A 17,677-nucleotide genomic window follows, 5' to 3' on the forward strand; every position below is an offset into this window, starting at 1 on the left:
TTGCACATTATTGAATTACAATCAACTTAGGTGTACTATCAAATATAACTTATGATATACAGACATAGTTAGCCTGGCAGTCTTATAGCATAGAGGTGATGTCTGTGTATGTTTAATGACGTGTATTTATGTATTAAGTATATGTGTTGGTTGCCATCATCTTTTCGTAAGTGTTGTCCTTGAGGTCCTCGATGGAGAATCAGTTTTATTGTATTGATCTCCACACATAGGTTTATTAAAACAATAAAGTATTAAATTAAGTGTACTGGCCCCAACAACCATGCCGCATTTAAAGTCTCTTAAATCCTGCTGCAGATCATCCTGACCATGTCTACATGCCTAAATGCAAGCAGTTGGATCGGTGTACCTAATAAAGTGGCCAGTGAGTGTATTTTATAATGTTAAAAGTAATATTTCTCTGTGCACTTGTGTTGCGTAAATGATTTTAAATGGTAGACGTGACACATTTACAGTAATCCACTTTGCAGGAACACTATATGAGAATCCAGTGTGCTGGAATGCCTTGTTTGATGCAAAACTCTACTAATCTGCTGATGTTGAATAGCCAAACTCAAGGCTGAATCAGTTCAGAAAGCATTGAAGTGTGTCTATTTATGGAGCTCCCTTAAAGCGCTGCTGGCCTACAGCAGAAAAGGAGGTACAAGGACACAAAGTGCTCGTTTCTAATGTTATTGACTGACTGCTCCTAATTATAGACTGAATCACGCTTCAGATGCATTCACTATTAAATCTAGTCTACTGTCATCAGTGTGTGGTTACACTTAAATAACACACAGAGCATTCTACAGCAGGACCTCTACTGGCCGGCCAGTGGAAGTGACTCTGACGCAGGGCCTTCAAGGTCATCTCTGTGCTCCAGTCATACCTTATTCTGTTGAGGACGCCCTCCAGCTGTGCATGTGTGTGTGCATGTGTATATGTATGTGTATATATGTGTGTGTGTGCCTGAGGAAAGAGTAGCAGGCTGTTCCCAAAGCTGCTAGGGAATTAGGAGCACAGTAATGCCACGTCAACGCCGATTACCAAGATGCTAATTGTCCCACTGCCCAATCTGATCTGCTTAAGAGAGGCTTGTTAACCTGTGCTACTGAACAACACTTCACACTTTCACTCTCTGCAAGCCTTTCTACTGGGGCTGCACAATATATTCACAATGTGTGAATCTGCTGTAGTCCCGGGATCAGAAGTGTCTAGTTGTGATTTAAGTTGATCTCAAAAGTTTAACCCTGAAATACAGTGATTTTCAATTGGTCTGTTTTAAGACTTGTGTAAGATTTGAGCAAACTTCAACCGAGAGGTTATAAAGCTATAAACCAAAATGAGTTGAAGACTAAACGATGAAGACTATACAGTGTTATTTTTATTTATTGTTATTGAATTTCTGTACCTCAGTACTGTTAGATTCCACAGAAAACCATCCAGTCTATTTGTATCTGTTCGATTGTATTGTATTGTATTGTATGGAGCTTATAGGCACAGGCCGGTATAAGATTCTGATGGTATGATAACCTTGCATAAAAATATCACGGTTTCATAGTATTGTGATTACTGCTCTAAATATATTCTTTTTAAATGTCTGGGTAAAAACAAAAACATTTTCCCATTTAAACACAATATTTTTATTTTATTTTTAGAAACATTTAAAATATTTTGGAACCGTAAACAAGTGATTTATTGACTTCTGCTGTCTTCATTTATTTCAAAAACAGATTTTTTATTTATTTATTTATTTTACAATTTAAAACACCTTCTTCGGGTATTTTTTTTCTGCTGGAGTTAAACAAAAAAACAAAAAAATAAAAGTAAATAAAAATCATGCACATACCTTAGGAACTGTATTGCAGAAAAATGTGACTGTTTTAAAACCTTGACTTGATGCGGTATACCTTAAAAACGGTTATCATCCCATGCCAAATGCAGATACTCTTCTATGAACATTTCCAATCAATGTACAATGATGAATGCATTCAATATAGTTATAAGCCATCTTTTGAAATTATACCCATGTCACAATATATATATATCACAGACAAATGAAATATCGCAATGTCGATGTTTGTCCAATATGGCGCTGCCCTAGTTGCAATGCTGATTTCATGTAACAGTCTGTCAAGTGTAAGCAATAGGGGCCTATAAATAAATGCAAAAACAAAAGAATAAACAACTCTCACACGCTCTTGGCTGAATATGTATCATAACTATTAATATTAATGTAGAAACGTTCTATTATTATAATATATTTGTGTTCTTTGTCTTAATGTCATGTGAAAACTATTCAATGCATCAAAAATAGAGAGCTGGCTTCTGTTTGAATGAAATGCACATAAATAAAGTGTTTACCAATCATTTTTAGAAATATCAGTAGGATTTGTATTAGATCTATATTCTCCCAATTGAATCAAAAGCTTGTGAATTGGAATTAAATCAAAAACGGGTCATCTGAGTCAACACTCATCCCTAATCTGCAGTTTAGGATGCTGCGTTTTGTGCTTTATTGCATGCAGCTTTGTGTTTCAGTACCAGAGAGCATGTGTGTGTGTTTATTGTGATACTGTTAATAGTTTGTATTAGTGATGTTTGCGCACGCACCCTAGTGTGATGAACATTGTATGTTTGATAGATGAGCGTGTATAAGCCTCTTGGGGCCGATCTTTAACACTGATTGTTGGTATAAGCTCACGCTGTGCACAGAGAGATAAATTGGAGGGAGTCAGCAGGGTTTTGCTTCTAACACACAAAGCGCTGAGAACATGCCATAAGCAAGGTCATGCCAATCAATGCAGTATTAATTAAATGGAGAAGGGTGCGTGTATTACAGCGAGTTCTTAAATGACCTTTTATATAGGCTCTTGTGTGAGGACCGGGTCGACCGGGTGTTTGGGTTATTAGGATGATTGACTAGTTGTCCAGCTGACTACTGACTTCGAGATGAGTAGTGAGTTTATGGAGATCAGAGATGCCCAATGTGATCTGGTCCACCATCCCATTTGAAAAGAAGATAAGGAAGGTGTTGTGAAGGTAGTTAAGATGATATGCCTTTGACAGAAATGGTTATTTTGATTGTAACGTAACCCTTTGTTTCTTAGTTTTATTGCTGAGCTACAAAAAAAAGACAAATTAAATGTTGTAAATGAATCGAGTCACTTGCACAAGACATCAGTGAACAAATCAAGACAAAGGGAGGAGCAGGTCAACTAGTGTATTCAGCATTGAACTGTGTTGTGTTATAGGATTGCTTATGTTTTTACTCTAATAAGTTCATTATAAAATGTAAAACAATTAAACTGCATTATTTCATCTGATTTAAAGCAACATTCTATTTATTTTGAAATATTTGCGAATAAATTAGGAAATAACCCATAGTAAATTTGGTATGATGTATTTGGTTTTGTATTCGGCTCACATCCCTCATTCAAGTTTGGTTTTTGGCCCTTTATAAGAACGGGTTTGGGCACCCCTGATCTAGATATTTGTAAGATGCATGATCATAGAGAATATCTGCAAAGATTGTCCCATATTTACCTATTTAGCAAATGTGTAATGGGCTTAAAGCAGTTCAATTATTAAATATGTAATAGTTCACATATTGAAGGGACGCATTTTCATGTTAAGTTGTTTTTTTTAATACCTCATAGACAAAATAATCATTAAATAATAAGTTTGTGTGTCTATAAGATCGAAAATTTCTCTTTAAAGTGTTTATTTCATAATAATTCAACAAAAGTGCATTGTAAATGAATGATTACTGATTGTTAGTATGTGTGTATGTATATAAGATATTTTTAAAGCCATATCAATACAATTTGAAGGATGAATGAATGGCTCATATAATAAAATGTTTACTTTATTAATTTTGTTTCTCAGATTGAATCAAATAAATGTAGCTATTTATCTGCACAATATATCGTTTCAGCATTAATAGCGCAATGTGATCATTCACAATAGTCACATCGAAGGATCTGCATTGTTGATTTTGTATCATAAATGATCAGTTGCACGTGTTTTTGATGCCTGCAATAGTATAATGAATTTAAAAGCATTCAGGTATTAGAAATTGTACCATTTGCGACTTTAACTACAGGGTGTCCGCGGGGTGTTAAATCTTTCTAATATCATGCAGCCCTACTGCTTATTAATAATGGATATTATGAAAAGTTGATTGTTGAGTGCTGCTTACTATGAAAAATACAAACAATGTATTTTGTTCAAATGCTGAAACCCGTCTTTGTTGTGCTTGTGTTTTCAGTGTCTTCATGCGAGGAGGGTGATGCATGAAAAAGAGGAAACGACAGTCAGAGAAGAGGAAGACGAAGAGGAGGAGGAGGAAGAAGAAGAGGACAAGAGCTCAGATGAAGGCCTTCTGCTTCAGGCTCACCATGCCATGGAGAGGATGGAGGAGTTTGTGCACAAGGTCAGACTCTCTCTCTCTCACACACACACACACACACACAGCTGAGACCCAGCTCACGGTTCATAAACACAGATGTGCATTATCATTGAGTTTATATGTTAGGGTCTACACTGAGATTAAACCCGAGTGGAGTCTCACAGCTGCCTTTACAACAGCACACCTCACTGAAAACAGCCCTGCCAAACCACACACCCGTCTCCCATCTCCAGCAAGCTCTCATCTCAATCTTGCATTGAGAGTGTGCCATATGCAGAGGAAGAGGAACTGAAAGCAGTGCTTTGTGCATGTGCTGCAGATCTCTGCTCTATAAACCAGCTCAACTTTTACTTTGCTTTGCGAGCCACTTCTGCTGTAATGGCTCTTTCCTTCCTCTCTCCCTCTGGAGAAAAGGCCAAAGCTTTGTGTGTTGGAGAGCAAACACACACACTGCAGGATCCAATCAGTGCCATCCACTATCAGCACACAGACTTTAACAACACCAACGTCTCTGCAGGTCAACTAAAGTATGTCGAGGACTTGAGGCAGTCACGCTGACCTACTCTCACTGTGCTTTTTTGTTTCATAAAAAAATCCTGCTGGCTGATATTTATTTAAGCTTTTGATTAATCTGAATGTAATATTTTACCTTGAGGATATCTGTTTTTAATTGAGGAATCATGGGTTTGAATAAAGAACACACAATAGCAAACATTTAAGGATATATACAGGTGATGTGTTGATACACAATTAAACGTAATTACTAATAGAGTCATTTAATACTCTGCAAGTCTTGATTGATTGAAATTGGGATTTAAATCACAGTTTAATTATTAAATAAAATTCATTTGTGTTTGAAAACACAACGGTTATGGAGACAAATTGGATTTCTTAATTGAAGTGGTGTGTTTTCAACATGTCGTTTCATGTGCGAGATGCTGCAAAAGATGCGAGACACAAACACGGTGGGCAGAACATCCATCAAGCACATGTTAATAGAAGAAACAATGGACATGTAGCACAGTGAAATGCAGGAATACATTGCTACTGTCTGTTTCATGTTTGCATGGACATTTAAAATTGTATTGCATTAAATTTGACTGTGTTTGACCCATACAGCATTGATAACACTAGATGGTCCAACTGAACTAGAGCTTGATCTTCAATCAGGTGGTTAATGTCACATATATCACATGGTTACAATTTTAAGTCTAATTTCGGGGAGGAAATCATTCTTATCCTTACTATTATCTTTATCGAATGCTATATATCATATACCCGCTATTAAGATCATTTTTCCCATAATGCCAAGCCCTACATGAGCTAATAATCTCATCAGATATGGCATGTTTATAGCTGTCATATCTGCATGTCCTGTACTTGCTGTAGTCACGCCTGACAGGAGTGCTTTTTTATTCAAGCACATTTTCTGAGCTGGAAAGCCGATTTTTTTATTTATTAAAACCATGATAGGAAAAAAAACTAGATAAAGTTCATATAGTGTAAAACAATGATACACAGTCAAAACCTCTCAGATTTGGACATAATAATGACGCAATTCATGTATTTCGTTAGCAAACATAAAGAAATCTTGAGGAAACAGCAGGAGTTTTGATGCCATAGCTAAACCAAAAGCGAGTCTTTCGTGCTCTGACAGAATCAAATGAAATGTATTAATTCTTGCATACAAACGCACTGTCAACACAGCTTATGCATAATATTAATATACATCATAGTCAGTGTGCCAAAATCAGGCTGATATCGGTGTTATGCATTGAACTGTTATTCTCCCACTGTCAGATGTGTTTCACCACTGTGTTTGTGTCTCTTTTATTCTGTCTTGCACATTATAACCACAAAACTAGGTGTGAGCGGCCCCTAGGGGCTCAATGCAAACCCCTTGTTTCCTTTGTGTGCTCTTGCATTACTTTGGTAGTAACTTCACACACTCCCTGTCATACGTGTAGATGGATAGTTATAAACGTCAGCAGGCCCGTCCATGATAATCAATATATCAACTTGTCGCACAACACATGGGCATGACCTCAATTATTTTTGGTGATGCAATGTGTATCGCCCATACATAACCAATATTAGCAACATTTCAGCTGGTTGCCCAGCATCTCTCTCTCTCTACTGGTGGTGTCAGTATGGTTAAACAACAGTATATTGACTATTAATTACTTCAGTATATTTTCATGGGGTGTCTGACAACTGAACGTAGATCTAAAATGGTCTTAAAATGTCAATACGATCTATTGCAATATATTTTGGTGCAATATATCACACAACAAAATATAGATATCATGACAGGCCTAGGTCTGCTCGCTCTGCTGGAGTCACAAGCCGTTGCTCCAGCATGACAGTAGTTGACTTGTTAACATTGGTCTGCATATAGAATGTAAGGAGCCTCTGAATTTATTTCTGGCTCTCTGCATGTGCAATTTTTGCTCGTGCTTTAACTCATAATTACTATAATGCTTATCTGTTGCTCTCGTGCTCTCTCACGTACACCGTGTAATTACTTTCTGGAGTTAAATGAGAGGGCTTTTCTCATGCCAGCCAGTAATGCTGACCTGAGCTTACCGTAATGACACGTCTAAGAGCGGTCAGATATGTCGTCCTTTCAAAAGTGCAGGGTTGTTTCTGAGGTCTTGCACTAATGCTTTTAATTTTCTGTCTTAGATGTGGGAAGGCAGATGGCGAGTCATTCCTCATGACGTGCTCCCTGATTGGCTGAAGGATAATGACTTCCTGTTGCACGGGCACCGGCCGCCCATGCCCTCCTTTAGAGCATGCTTCAAAAGCATCTTCAGAATCCATACAGAAACAGGCAACATCTGGACACATCTGCTGGGTACGACAAACACACCTGTACACTACAATATAACAAAAACACTTACTATATACACACACAAATATAAATACAACTATGGGGAATGTTAAAGGGCACCTATGATCAAATCATCTTTTGTAAGCTGTTTGGACAGAACTGTGTATAGATTGAATGTGTGCACTTTCATATTGGGCTGATATAAACACAATAAGTCTCTTTTTGATATTTCCTGACGTTAAAATGGGATCCAAATCCCTCCCATTTTGAGGCCCATAGCCACGTGACATAGGAGTGTGGTTTCCTGGGATTATTTAGTACATTTAAAATAACGGATATCCATACAGCAGTAGATATTAACATGTATCCTGTCACATTTGCCATGCAAAAACAGTGCAAAATTAAACGCGTGCTCTGTGTGCATGAACTTTGTAACGATATGACTCATCGAAATTAACTCCACAGCAAATACATCAGATAATCATAGTGAAAGTTCTTACTGTAGTTCCCATAAACGTTAGGTGAGATCTGCTTCCTTCATTTCTGTCACTGTGCTGTTTATCTGATACAGCCGGAGATTGAGGCAGACTCTGTACCACTTTATTTTGATGGTCCATTTGAGTATTAGTAGACTGTCTGCTTAATATCTGTGGATACTCTGCTTCAACAGACATTTAAGTGACTATAAGAAACTTTACGAGTACATGTCCACTTACACTAACCCTAACACTCTACTTATAATCTATTGAGAATTAGTTGACAGGTAGATGTAACTTAACAATAAACAGACCATCAAAATAAAGTGTGACCACAGACTCTTGACAGGCACGTTGAACGGTGGGCAGGGAGAACTAGCATTAAAGGCAGAGGTCACAAAAACAGCCACAAGATGCTCAATGCTAAAAATGACAAACTTCTGAAAAGTCTAATAAATATTCTGATGGGTGTTTTGAGCTGAAACTGGAGACTCAAAACGCTTATCTTAAATCTTGAAAAGGTGCCTTTTTTTTAGATTAGATTCAACTTTATTGTCATTACACATGTACAAGTACAATGCAACGAAATGCAGTTTAAGTCTAACCAGCAGTGCAATAGCAGCAAGTGCAGGATACAGGTATAAGTTATAAAGTGCAGTTATAGAAAACTATGGTGATATTTACAGATGGATGTACTATGAACATTATATACAGCTTGGATAAGCTATGAGCAGATTTACAATATATGAATATATGTACAGGTTGCTATTAATAATCAGTAGTATGCAGATAAATAAACATGATTACAAGTGTATATGTAACAATATATGAATATATGTACAGGTTGCTATTAATAATCAGTAGTATGCAGATAAAAAAGCATGATTACAAGTGTATATGTATAGTGGGTGTGTACATAATTACAAATGTCCATATGCAGTGGTTATGTACAGTTCAATGGGGTGCAGTGAATGTGCAAATTTTTAAATGTGCAAATGTTAAACATTAAATGTTTAAGAGAATTGCTCAGTTTCTCTCAAGTTAATACATTTATTAAGTATGGGTTTGAGTAAAATGTTAATATTTGTTTTATTTTATAAAGGTTTGGTAACATTTCTTCCAAATTTGGTTATTTAGAGTATGTTTTAGCCAGAAAAATGTCAATTAGTGAAAAAAACAAATGAAAGTCAAGGTTATTTAACCTAATATTGATTTCTTTAACTCTTTTAAATATTAATCTGTTTTTTGGTATACCAAATATTGTTATTCTGTTGTCTTGAACAAAAAAACAACATTTTTTTTCTTCTTTTTATCCAAACAAAAAAACATTTAAATGACAAATCTTTTAAAATTAATAAACAATGTCATCAGACCTTGACAGAATAAATCAAAAATCAGGTCTTATTCCAACGCAAAACTATAGACTCCAGATAAACTCAGCATATTCAAGAGATCGCTTATTTTTCCCAATAGCTGTAAACAGATTTAAAATAAGCAACATCACATTAAAATGAGTTTGGAATAAAAGCGGAACATGCTGTGATTCTGGCTGTGCTGCGTCGCCACCTTGTGGAGAAAAGTGGACATGCAATACAATAAACAAAACGCAATGTACTGTAGGGTGGAAGGTCAAGCCAAACACAATAGACTTCATCTCCTGATAATAGTATTGATTGAGAGGTGAGACTGTAATGTGCAGGTATTGATCTTCTGCACCTTTGGACTTGTGGTATGTCTAAACAATAATAGATGTTTGATGTCTGTCTAATAATAAACTCTAAGCTGTCTGAGGTGCATTGAGTTCAACTTCATGTCACTCCTTGTACTTTAATGCGTGTATTGATTTTAAGCTGTTGACCTGTAGATATAAGCTGGCTTTGTATAAACGTGCCTTAACTTACCAAATGAGCATCTACAATTTCTGGTACGTTGTATATTTGTATATGCGTACATGAAAGCAGCGTTTCTCTTGTGTCAACAGGCTGCCTGTTCTTTCTCTGTCTGGGCATCGTGTACATGTTCAGACCCAATATGTCGTTTGTGGCACCGTTCCAGGAGAAGATCGTCATCGGCATGTTCTTTCTAGGAGCCATTCTCTGCCTGTCCTTCTCCTGGCTCTTTCACACAGTCTACTGCCACTCAGAAGGGGTGTCCCGAGTCTTCTCAAAGTATGCAATCTAGACATATTATGTGATTGAAGGGGGGAAACGTACAAACAGGAGTTTTTTCTTTCAATTATTTAAGGCAGTGCAATTATTTGAGGCTGTATTAAATTTAATGTGTAGATAAACCATATAGGGTTCCCACAGGATATGAAGACATTGAAAGTCAGGAAGGTTTTGTTTGTTTTAAATTTTACTTTCCAAAATGACATTTTCTATTACATGTTTTTATGGCTGTATTATCATTATTTATTTAGGTTAAGCCTATATAAAATGACATAATTGGTTGCTGACAGAATTTAAAATATATCTAATTGGGTTTTGACTTTTTTTCCTTTTGCAAACTGGTATTTATTTTTATTTTTATAAATTAATCATTATTTAATTAAACTTTTTAACTCGCGACCCCCAAAATTACAATACCAGTGGCTCGCGACCCCCAATATCCTCTGAAGTAGTTATAAATATATAATCCTTGCACATAACAGTGCAAACATACCAATATGCCCAAGTCTATTCATCATTTGATTTTGGAGAACGGCACTCGGAGACCATCCTTCATGTTCAGTTGTGGCCTGTATTTATTTGTAATGTATGTGAGTGCCATAAAGGTGTCAGACAGTTTAATCTAGTGCCATAAAATCAATCTGCTACATCTGACGCTATTGCTGTCTTTAATATAATCAGCCCAGGGGTCGCATAAATAAAATTTATAAAATTTATTTACATGTTTTTTTATGTTTATTATTAGCAAGTTAATGTTACTATTAACTACTATTCTGTTCTTCAGTAGGTTATGGATATAATATGTGAATTTTAATTTATTATACTAGTCACTGTTGTGTGAATGGTATAGGCTAATTGACAAGATTGCTATGGCCCTTCAGTTCACAGGCAGTTGAATTGACCTTACACATCCAGCTTTGTTTTTGGATTCAGCACTATGTCCTTAACAGATCTATTTTTATTAAAGATCTATTTTTCCTGCTAAATTAAGTCTGCTCAGTGCTTATTAAAGGTCTTGGAAATTCAGCTTTTTAGTCAGGGAATTCGACATTTGGCTTAAAGCGGGAACCCTGATTATATATTTATGGTTGGTTTTTATTTCTATAATTTGTGTCGATGCACATGTGTGTTCGTGAATGAATCTCTTAGCTTTCTCTTTCTCTCATTCTCTCCCAGGTTAGACTATTCAGGCATTGCGTTCCTGATCATGGGCAGTTTTGTACCGTGGCTGTATTACTCCTTCTACTGCTCTCCTCAGCCCTGCTTCATATACCTGATAGTGGTGTGTATCCTGGGCATCGCCGCCATCACAGTATCCCAGTGCGATTTCTTCGCCACGCCACAGTATCGTGGAGTCAGAGCTGGTAAGACATATACAGTTTTACACCATAGTTTGGGAAAAAAGAGTGAATGGGCTTTTACTGGGCCCTTCTTTTAAAGGCACAGTTCACCCAAAAATGAAGACTCTTATGATTTTCTCACCCCCTAAACTATATTCAAAAGATAATCTGAATAATGTGGAAACCATTGACTATGATTGTCAATGGCTTCTAGTTTGCAGCGTTCTTCAAAATACATTAAAACAAATATATAAAAATTACAGTTTTGCAAACACTTAAAAGTGATAATAATTGTACATTTTAGCTGAACACCATTAATAGTAATATTGTTTTTCTCCACCTGCTTGTACTTGAAGCTCTAGAAATATCTAATAGTGCACTAACATGTCTTGTGTGTGTGTGTGTGTGTGTGTGTGTGTGTGTGTGTGTTAGGTGTGTTTGTGGGTTTGGGGCTCAGTGGAGTCGTCCCCACGCTGCACTTTATGATTGCTGAGGGCTTCCTGAAGGCCACCACCATGGGTCAGATGGGCTGGCTGTTTCTCATGGCTGTCCTGTACATCACCGGAGCCTGCCTGTACGCCGCACGCATACCTGAGAGATTCTTCCCCGGCAAGTGTGACATCTGGGTGAGTTTATATCCTGAAAATCACAGAGCAAACACGTCTTGTTGCATTTCACAGGGTGTTTTCACAGGTTTTATTAAGCATTACAAGTTGATAAATCAAATTAAGGCCAATTAAAAAGTATTTTAAATTGCCTCCTTTTGTTCAAGGTGTCATAGTTGCATATAATCCTTTCATTCGTTTATGTAAATCTGTTCAAAGAGGTTGTATGTTAAAAGGATTGTTCACCCTAAAACGATAACATACTCACTATTTGCTTGTCCTTCATTTTTCCCAAAACTTAACGAGTTTGTTTTTTGTGTTGAAGACTAAATAATATATTTTGAAGAAAGCTGAAATCTTCCATTGAAGGAAAAAAACAATACTAAGGAAGTAAATGGTTACAGGTTTTCAGCATTCTTCCAAATATCCTCCTTTGTGTTAAACACAAGAAAGTAACTCAAACAGGTTTGGATAAAATAAAGGGTGAGGATATCATTCATTCGTTTACTTTTTGGCTAAGTACCTTTATTAATCGGATATCATCACAGTGGAATGAACCACCAACTTATCCATCATATGTTTTACGCAGCGGATGCCCTTCCAGCTGTTCAATAAAACAAAGTAAATAACCAAATCGCTTCAAGCTTATTAATGAATGTGTTGTTGTTGTTTTAATTAGTTTATTCAACTCCTAGAGCAATATCAAAACAGCTAGGGCTGACCAAAGTGCTGTTAGGAGTCTAATATTTCATTAGTTCTTTTAGTTTGTTTTCTCTTTAAAATAATCTGCATTGAATTATTCACTCAATTTATGAGCTTCGTTCCTACCCTTCATTCATTGATAAACAGTTATCACAAAGACTGTTTAGTTGTGCTGTCTTCCAATCAATATATAGGAAATGCAAGTTAAAATGCCACCTCAAAGTAAAACTTGAAAGTTGATCGTTATTTCATCAGTCAATGTTGTGTCAACTATAGGCTAATTGAAAAGATTAGCAAGTAGGACTGGGCTGATAAACGATATTATATCGAATTGCTCTACAATATATGTCAAAAACAATAATAAGCTCTGGACTTTATATATTGATCTAAAAGCCAATCACACAGCAGAAATGTGCAATGGGAATCTATAAGTGTGTTTATTAAAAGATGCATTGAATTTTCAGCCCCAAATTTTCAGAAAATGTATCAGCTGAATATGTTATGGCATTATAAGACCCTCTAATTGTTCAAAGTTGGGGTACTCTTTTAAATCTGGAAGCATTAAAAACTTGTATCAAAGTGTTTATCATTATCGTTTGATGTGGAAAATATCCATATCCTCCAGCCCTATTACCACAGCCCTTCAATTCATCTGCAATTCAATTAAACTATAGCAAATGCCAACTAAAAGTAAAACTTGAACTAGCAATAACATCTTAATGTATTAACTGTAATTCCAGTATATAGCCTGATATTATGTCTAATTCATACCTCGCCCTTTTCTCTGCAGTTTCACTCCCATCAGCTGTTCCATATCCTGGTGGTTGCAGGTGCTTTTGTGCACTTCCACGGAGTCTCCAACCTGCAGGAGTTTCGCTATGAAGCTGGCGGTGGCTGTGCGGAGAACGCAGTGTGAGCTTCAGATCCTTCGGTGCCTGAAACGCACCACTAGAAGGAGACAAAGGTCCTCTCACCTTTGCCACCAATTCCAGCTCTGTTCCTCCTGCCCATGAGGGGTAAACGTTAGAGGACAGCACTGAATGACAAAGCCTTTCTGATTTAATTTTCTCTCTTTGTTTTTCTCTGTTCTCTATTTTGCCCCTAAATAAATTGCATCATGGGATACGGTGGATGCAGGGTGAGGAATTTTAATTCATGTTTTTACCGAGATGGAGGAGACCTTTTTTTCGTGGCTTGGTCTATTGCTGTTTGATGGTTTGTTTTCTTTGTACGAGAAAAAAAACGAAACTTAAAAACAGAGCGAAAAAAAAAAGAAAAGCAAATGCAATTGTTGTGAGCGATTCGTGGGGTGGGCTGTTTGCCGTTTTAAAGTTTTTTCATGTAAATAAGATTTCTAAAATTTGGGTTATATAGATTTGTACGAAAATAAAGTTAAAAAAAAAAGTTAAAAAAAAAAATACATCATTATATCATTATATTGTTCAATGGATGTAAAAGAGAGAGTGTTATTGGAAGAAAAGAGACCCGATTAATAAGAAGCCACTGTTAAAGTGGGCAGATGAGATCCGAAATGGCCAAGCAGATGCCTCAGTGTGCTGTAATTCTGAGCACAGCCGAAAGACGCACCTGTAGGACAGGGGGACGTCGGTCCTCCACCTGAAGGAGCTGCCTGTATTCTCCACAGGCCTTCATATCACTGTCAGTGTTTCCTTCAACATGCAGACGGCCGATCTTTCTCTCTCTGTCCTGTTTGTTTTTTGTTTCATTCTTCATTGTGGATGTTCATTCAACCCGGTGAGTCAGAAATTAATTGAGAAGATGAAAGACTTACTGCTGCACAAAATCAAACCCAAGCAGTGCAAAGGATGCATTCGTTATGTGTAACGTTCTGTGTTTCACCATCTGTATAATTTATTCAAGAGTTTTCATGGAAGCATTACGACGTGCTGTAATATTCCACATTTAAACATGGACGACGTTTGTTTGTTTTCTCAGAGATTTTTACATGCATTGATATTTATTTTAATTTTAAAATAAACAAATTAAAACATAAGTCATCTGTGCTGAGTTTTTCTTGCTGCATTTTATATTTGCATCTGTTCAGATGATCAGAATTGTGTAACATTTGTCACCATTGCAAGGTCTGTTGGTAAAATGGCATGTTGGGTTTGTGGCAACAGGTGACCTGCATCAAGCATCATAGAGTCCAGGCTACTGCTGACGCCGCTTAGTGGAGATGATGAGAACTTCAGCTTCATGCCTTCAGCTGACGCCGCTTAGTGGAGATGATGGAGAACTCCAGCTTCTGTCAGTCAGCTGGCCTACTTTGAATGTGCTCTGAGTAAATTAATTAATGACAAGCTGCAAATTTGGGAATTGGACTTAATTTATAATCAACAATTGGCAGAATGATCTAATATTTCTTCAGGAGCTGAGCCAGCAGATCTGTTGTAAATGCATAAAATACAGGACAAAATAAATTCTGAGACCTTTAGTCTGTCTTTGTGTAAAGTTTATGTTTTATCTCTCTTGGGTAATGTTCATAACTTTCTTCACTAGATATTTAGTAGCAGTTTTGTTTATAACAGAGAAGTATGAGCTCAAATCAGTGTCTGATCCTGATGAGCCACTTTTTCTGAGTTAATTAATTAATGAGCTGCAAATGAAAGAATTGGAGATTCTCATTCAATCATTTGCAGACTAACCTAATGTTATTTCCTGAGCTGATCCAGCAGATATGTTGAAAATGCATAAAACATGAGACAAAAGATAAAAGACTAATGGTGTCTTAGTGTAACGTGTGTTCAAATCTCTCTTGGGTAATTTTCACAACGTTAAACACTGAATATTTGTTGGGAGCGCTGTAAGAGATCAGATCAGCGTCTGCTCCTGATGAGCCACTTTCCTGAGTGAACTAACAGTCTTAATTGAAATCAGGTGAAGCTGTTAATCAAGGAAATTTTAAGGATGTGATTGAGATATGATTAAAATGTCCATTGAACATCTATGCAACTCAGAGTCTATAGCCTAGTGGTTAGTGTGTCAGCATGTGATACTGAGGTGTTCCTGCTGACCCGAGTTCGATTCCTTCCTCTGCTGCAATCTCAAAGCTAACAATATACATCACCTACATGAAACTCAAAAGCATACGTTGAAGTAAATGCAGGAATTACTCTCTGAAAAACTATGTAGGAATTGCTGATGCCTCTGTGGCGCAGAGGATAATTAATAGCTCTTCGCATTTTCATATCGCAAAGACATGGGTTCGAATCCTACTATTGTGAAGTGTATTGTACTATAATTTATACTTAAACTGAAGTAAAAGCAAGAATTACTCTCTAAACAATCATGTGTCAATCATTGCTGCCATTGTGGCCTAGAGGATAAGTGTTCGTTCTTCACAACTTCATATTTATGGGTTCGAATCCCACTATTGCAAACATTTAAATGTACCTGCAGCTCTGTCTATAGCTTTAGACAAGAATTTGTAGGATGAAACCAACATCTTCTGTAGTACAGTGGGAGAATAATTGCCATTCAAGCATGAAGGCATGGGATTGAATCCCACTAATGCTACAATTTTTATGTATTCGCCATAAACATATCTATAAAACCCCATTAAAGACAGCAATCCACTACCCAGACCTAATGGGTCAGTGGGTAGAACACTCACCTTTCATCTTGGAGACCAGGGTTCGAATCCCTTTAATGTTTATGTTAAACTGCTGTGAAAAGAAAAGACAAAGTTGCGCGAAGTTTAGCTCTCAGTGTGAAAGCCACGATGGCACTAGTGGCAAGCACCATTGGTTGCGGACAAGGTTACGGATGAGGCATGGGTTTGAATCCCACCAAAGACAGCTGTGGATACAGCAAAGTACCTGGGGCGGTACAGCACAAGAGGCGGTTACAGGAATGAAGGAGTAACGGTAAGAGACAAGGCGCGGATACTGGAAGAAATGTGAGATGGTACCTGAGGTGGTATGAGACAAAATGTGGTCATCGGAAAAATGGGAGCGTCGGTAACAGGCAGAGCGGCGAACCAGTCATGAACAACACGGACCAGAAACTGGGAGCATATCTGAGGAAATATAAGAGAGGAAGGCAGGACTGAGAAATGAGCGTGCAAACGGGCAGCAGGTGTGGTGGGGAAAGGTGGAGCTGAGAGAGAACGAGGAGGATAAGCGAAGGAAGGAAAACCTTTTTTTTTGACCCCAAAAACGGCCTAAAATGAACTTTCTGGATAATTTCAGTATCATCGTGGTGATTCGAACCCACGTCTCTTGTGATGGCCTTGGATCTCTAACCCTTTGCTCTGACCACTTGGCCATCACTGGACATATTAAGAATTGTTCTCTTGGTTATTTTGAAGTTAACCAAATATGCCAATATAATAAAAAAAAATTAAGTGAAAAAAACTATAACAATTGAAAAAAGTCACTATTAGACTACAAACACATCTAGTAATATACAAATATTACGAATGAAAAAAGGTAAACACAGTAATCATTAAACTTAAACATTGATATTAGGAAAACCTAATAAACAAAGCCTAAAGCATTTAAAATGGACAATTAAACAAGAACTGAAAAGTCTTAATAAATCAACACACAAATATAGAAACACTCATAAAACCCTTCATTATAATAAATGCTTGACTGTGAATGAATGAACGCTGTGTGACTCACGTGCTGTTGATGTTGAGGTTATTGTCTTCAAATGATCTCTGTGTTTCAGCGTCTGGTTAACGGGACACTGAAATAATTCAATAAAAAGATTTATTAAAGAGACTCGCATTGGCCCAACTGTTCAGTTCAACAATACCTGATATTAAACTATAGAAATACGTACAAATGTGTGTATGTATCTACATAAAATAGTGTGACTTTTATATGTTTATGTTGAGCTAAACTGACATGTCCTGCTTTGGGAAACGACATAAAAATCAAACGTCAACACAAACAATACGGAGAAAACACGGTAAAGTTACTTACAGGTGCGTCTCTTGTCACTGTATTCCTGCACTTTACAGCGCGGCGTGTCTGTTCAGTTTGTTTATGTGTTGTTTACAGATATTATAATACAATCACGGAGCTGTCAGGATTTGTTTTACGTGTTGTATCTTCAAGCCTCATGCTGTCAGTGAGTGTCAAACACCTGAAGCTGAAGCGCCCCCTAGTAGAGCGG

General features: G+C 37.0%; 2 protein-coding genes across 52 annotated transcripts in view; one reads left to right on the forward strand and one right to left on the reverse strand.

Moving 5' to 3' along the window:
- Positions 1-14,546, forward strand: part of adipor2 (adiponectin receptor 2) — a 39,803-nt gene extending 25,257 nt beyond the window's left edge. Inside the window, exons 4-9 of one of the 2 annotated variants that reach the window (XM_088649832.1) lie at positions 4,268-4,432; positions 7,094-7,265; positions 9,699-9,885; positions 11,062-11,249; positions 11,658-11,851; positions 13,323-14,546. In XM_088649832.1, coding sequence (XP_088505958.1) covers positions 4,268-4,432; positions 7,094-7,265; positions 9,699-9,885; positions 11,062-11,249; positions 11,658-11,851; positions 13,323-13,448 — 1,032 coding nt within the window. In that variant the 3' untranslated portion in view covers positions 13,449-14,546. 2 annotated transcript variants of the gene reach the window in all.
- LOC110437837 (uncharacterized) overlaps positions 8,744-17,677 on the reverse strand; it is a 40,094-nt gene continuing 31,160 nt past the window's right edge. For 27 of the 50 annotated variants that reach the window (XR_015942291.1, XR_015942261.1, XR_015942265.1 and 24 more), the window contains 2 exons: positions 17,179-17,245; positions 16,433-16,571 (listed from right to left, as the gene is read on the reverse strand). The gene's annotated coding sequence lies outside the window, so the exon portion shown is untranslated. Of the gene's footprint in view, positions 11,865-13,748; positions 16,372-16,432; positions 16,572-17,178; positions 17,246-17,484; positions 17,635-17,677 lie in introns of those variants that run through there. The other 23 variants (XR_015942282.1, XR_015942277.1, XR_015942274.1 and 20 more) reach the window with 11 other exon arrangements.

The sequence above is a fragment of the Danio rerio genome, chromosome 4 (assembly GCF_052040795.2).
Source record: "Danio rerio strain M-AB ecotype USA chromosome 4, GRCz13ab, whole genome shotgun sequence".
In the NCBI taxonomy this organism is placed as follows: Eukaryota; Metazoa; Chordata; class Actinopteri; order Cypriniformes; family Danionidae; genus Danio; species Danio rerio.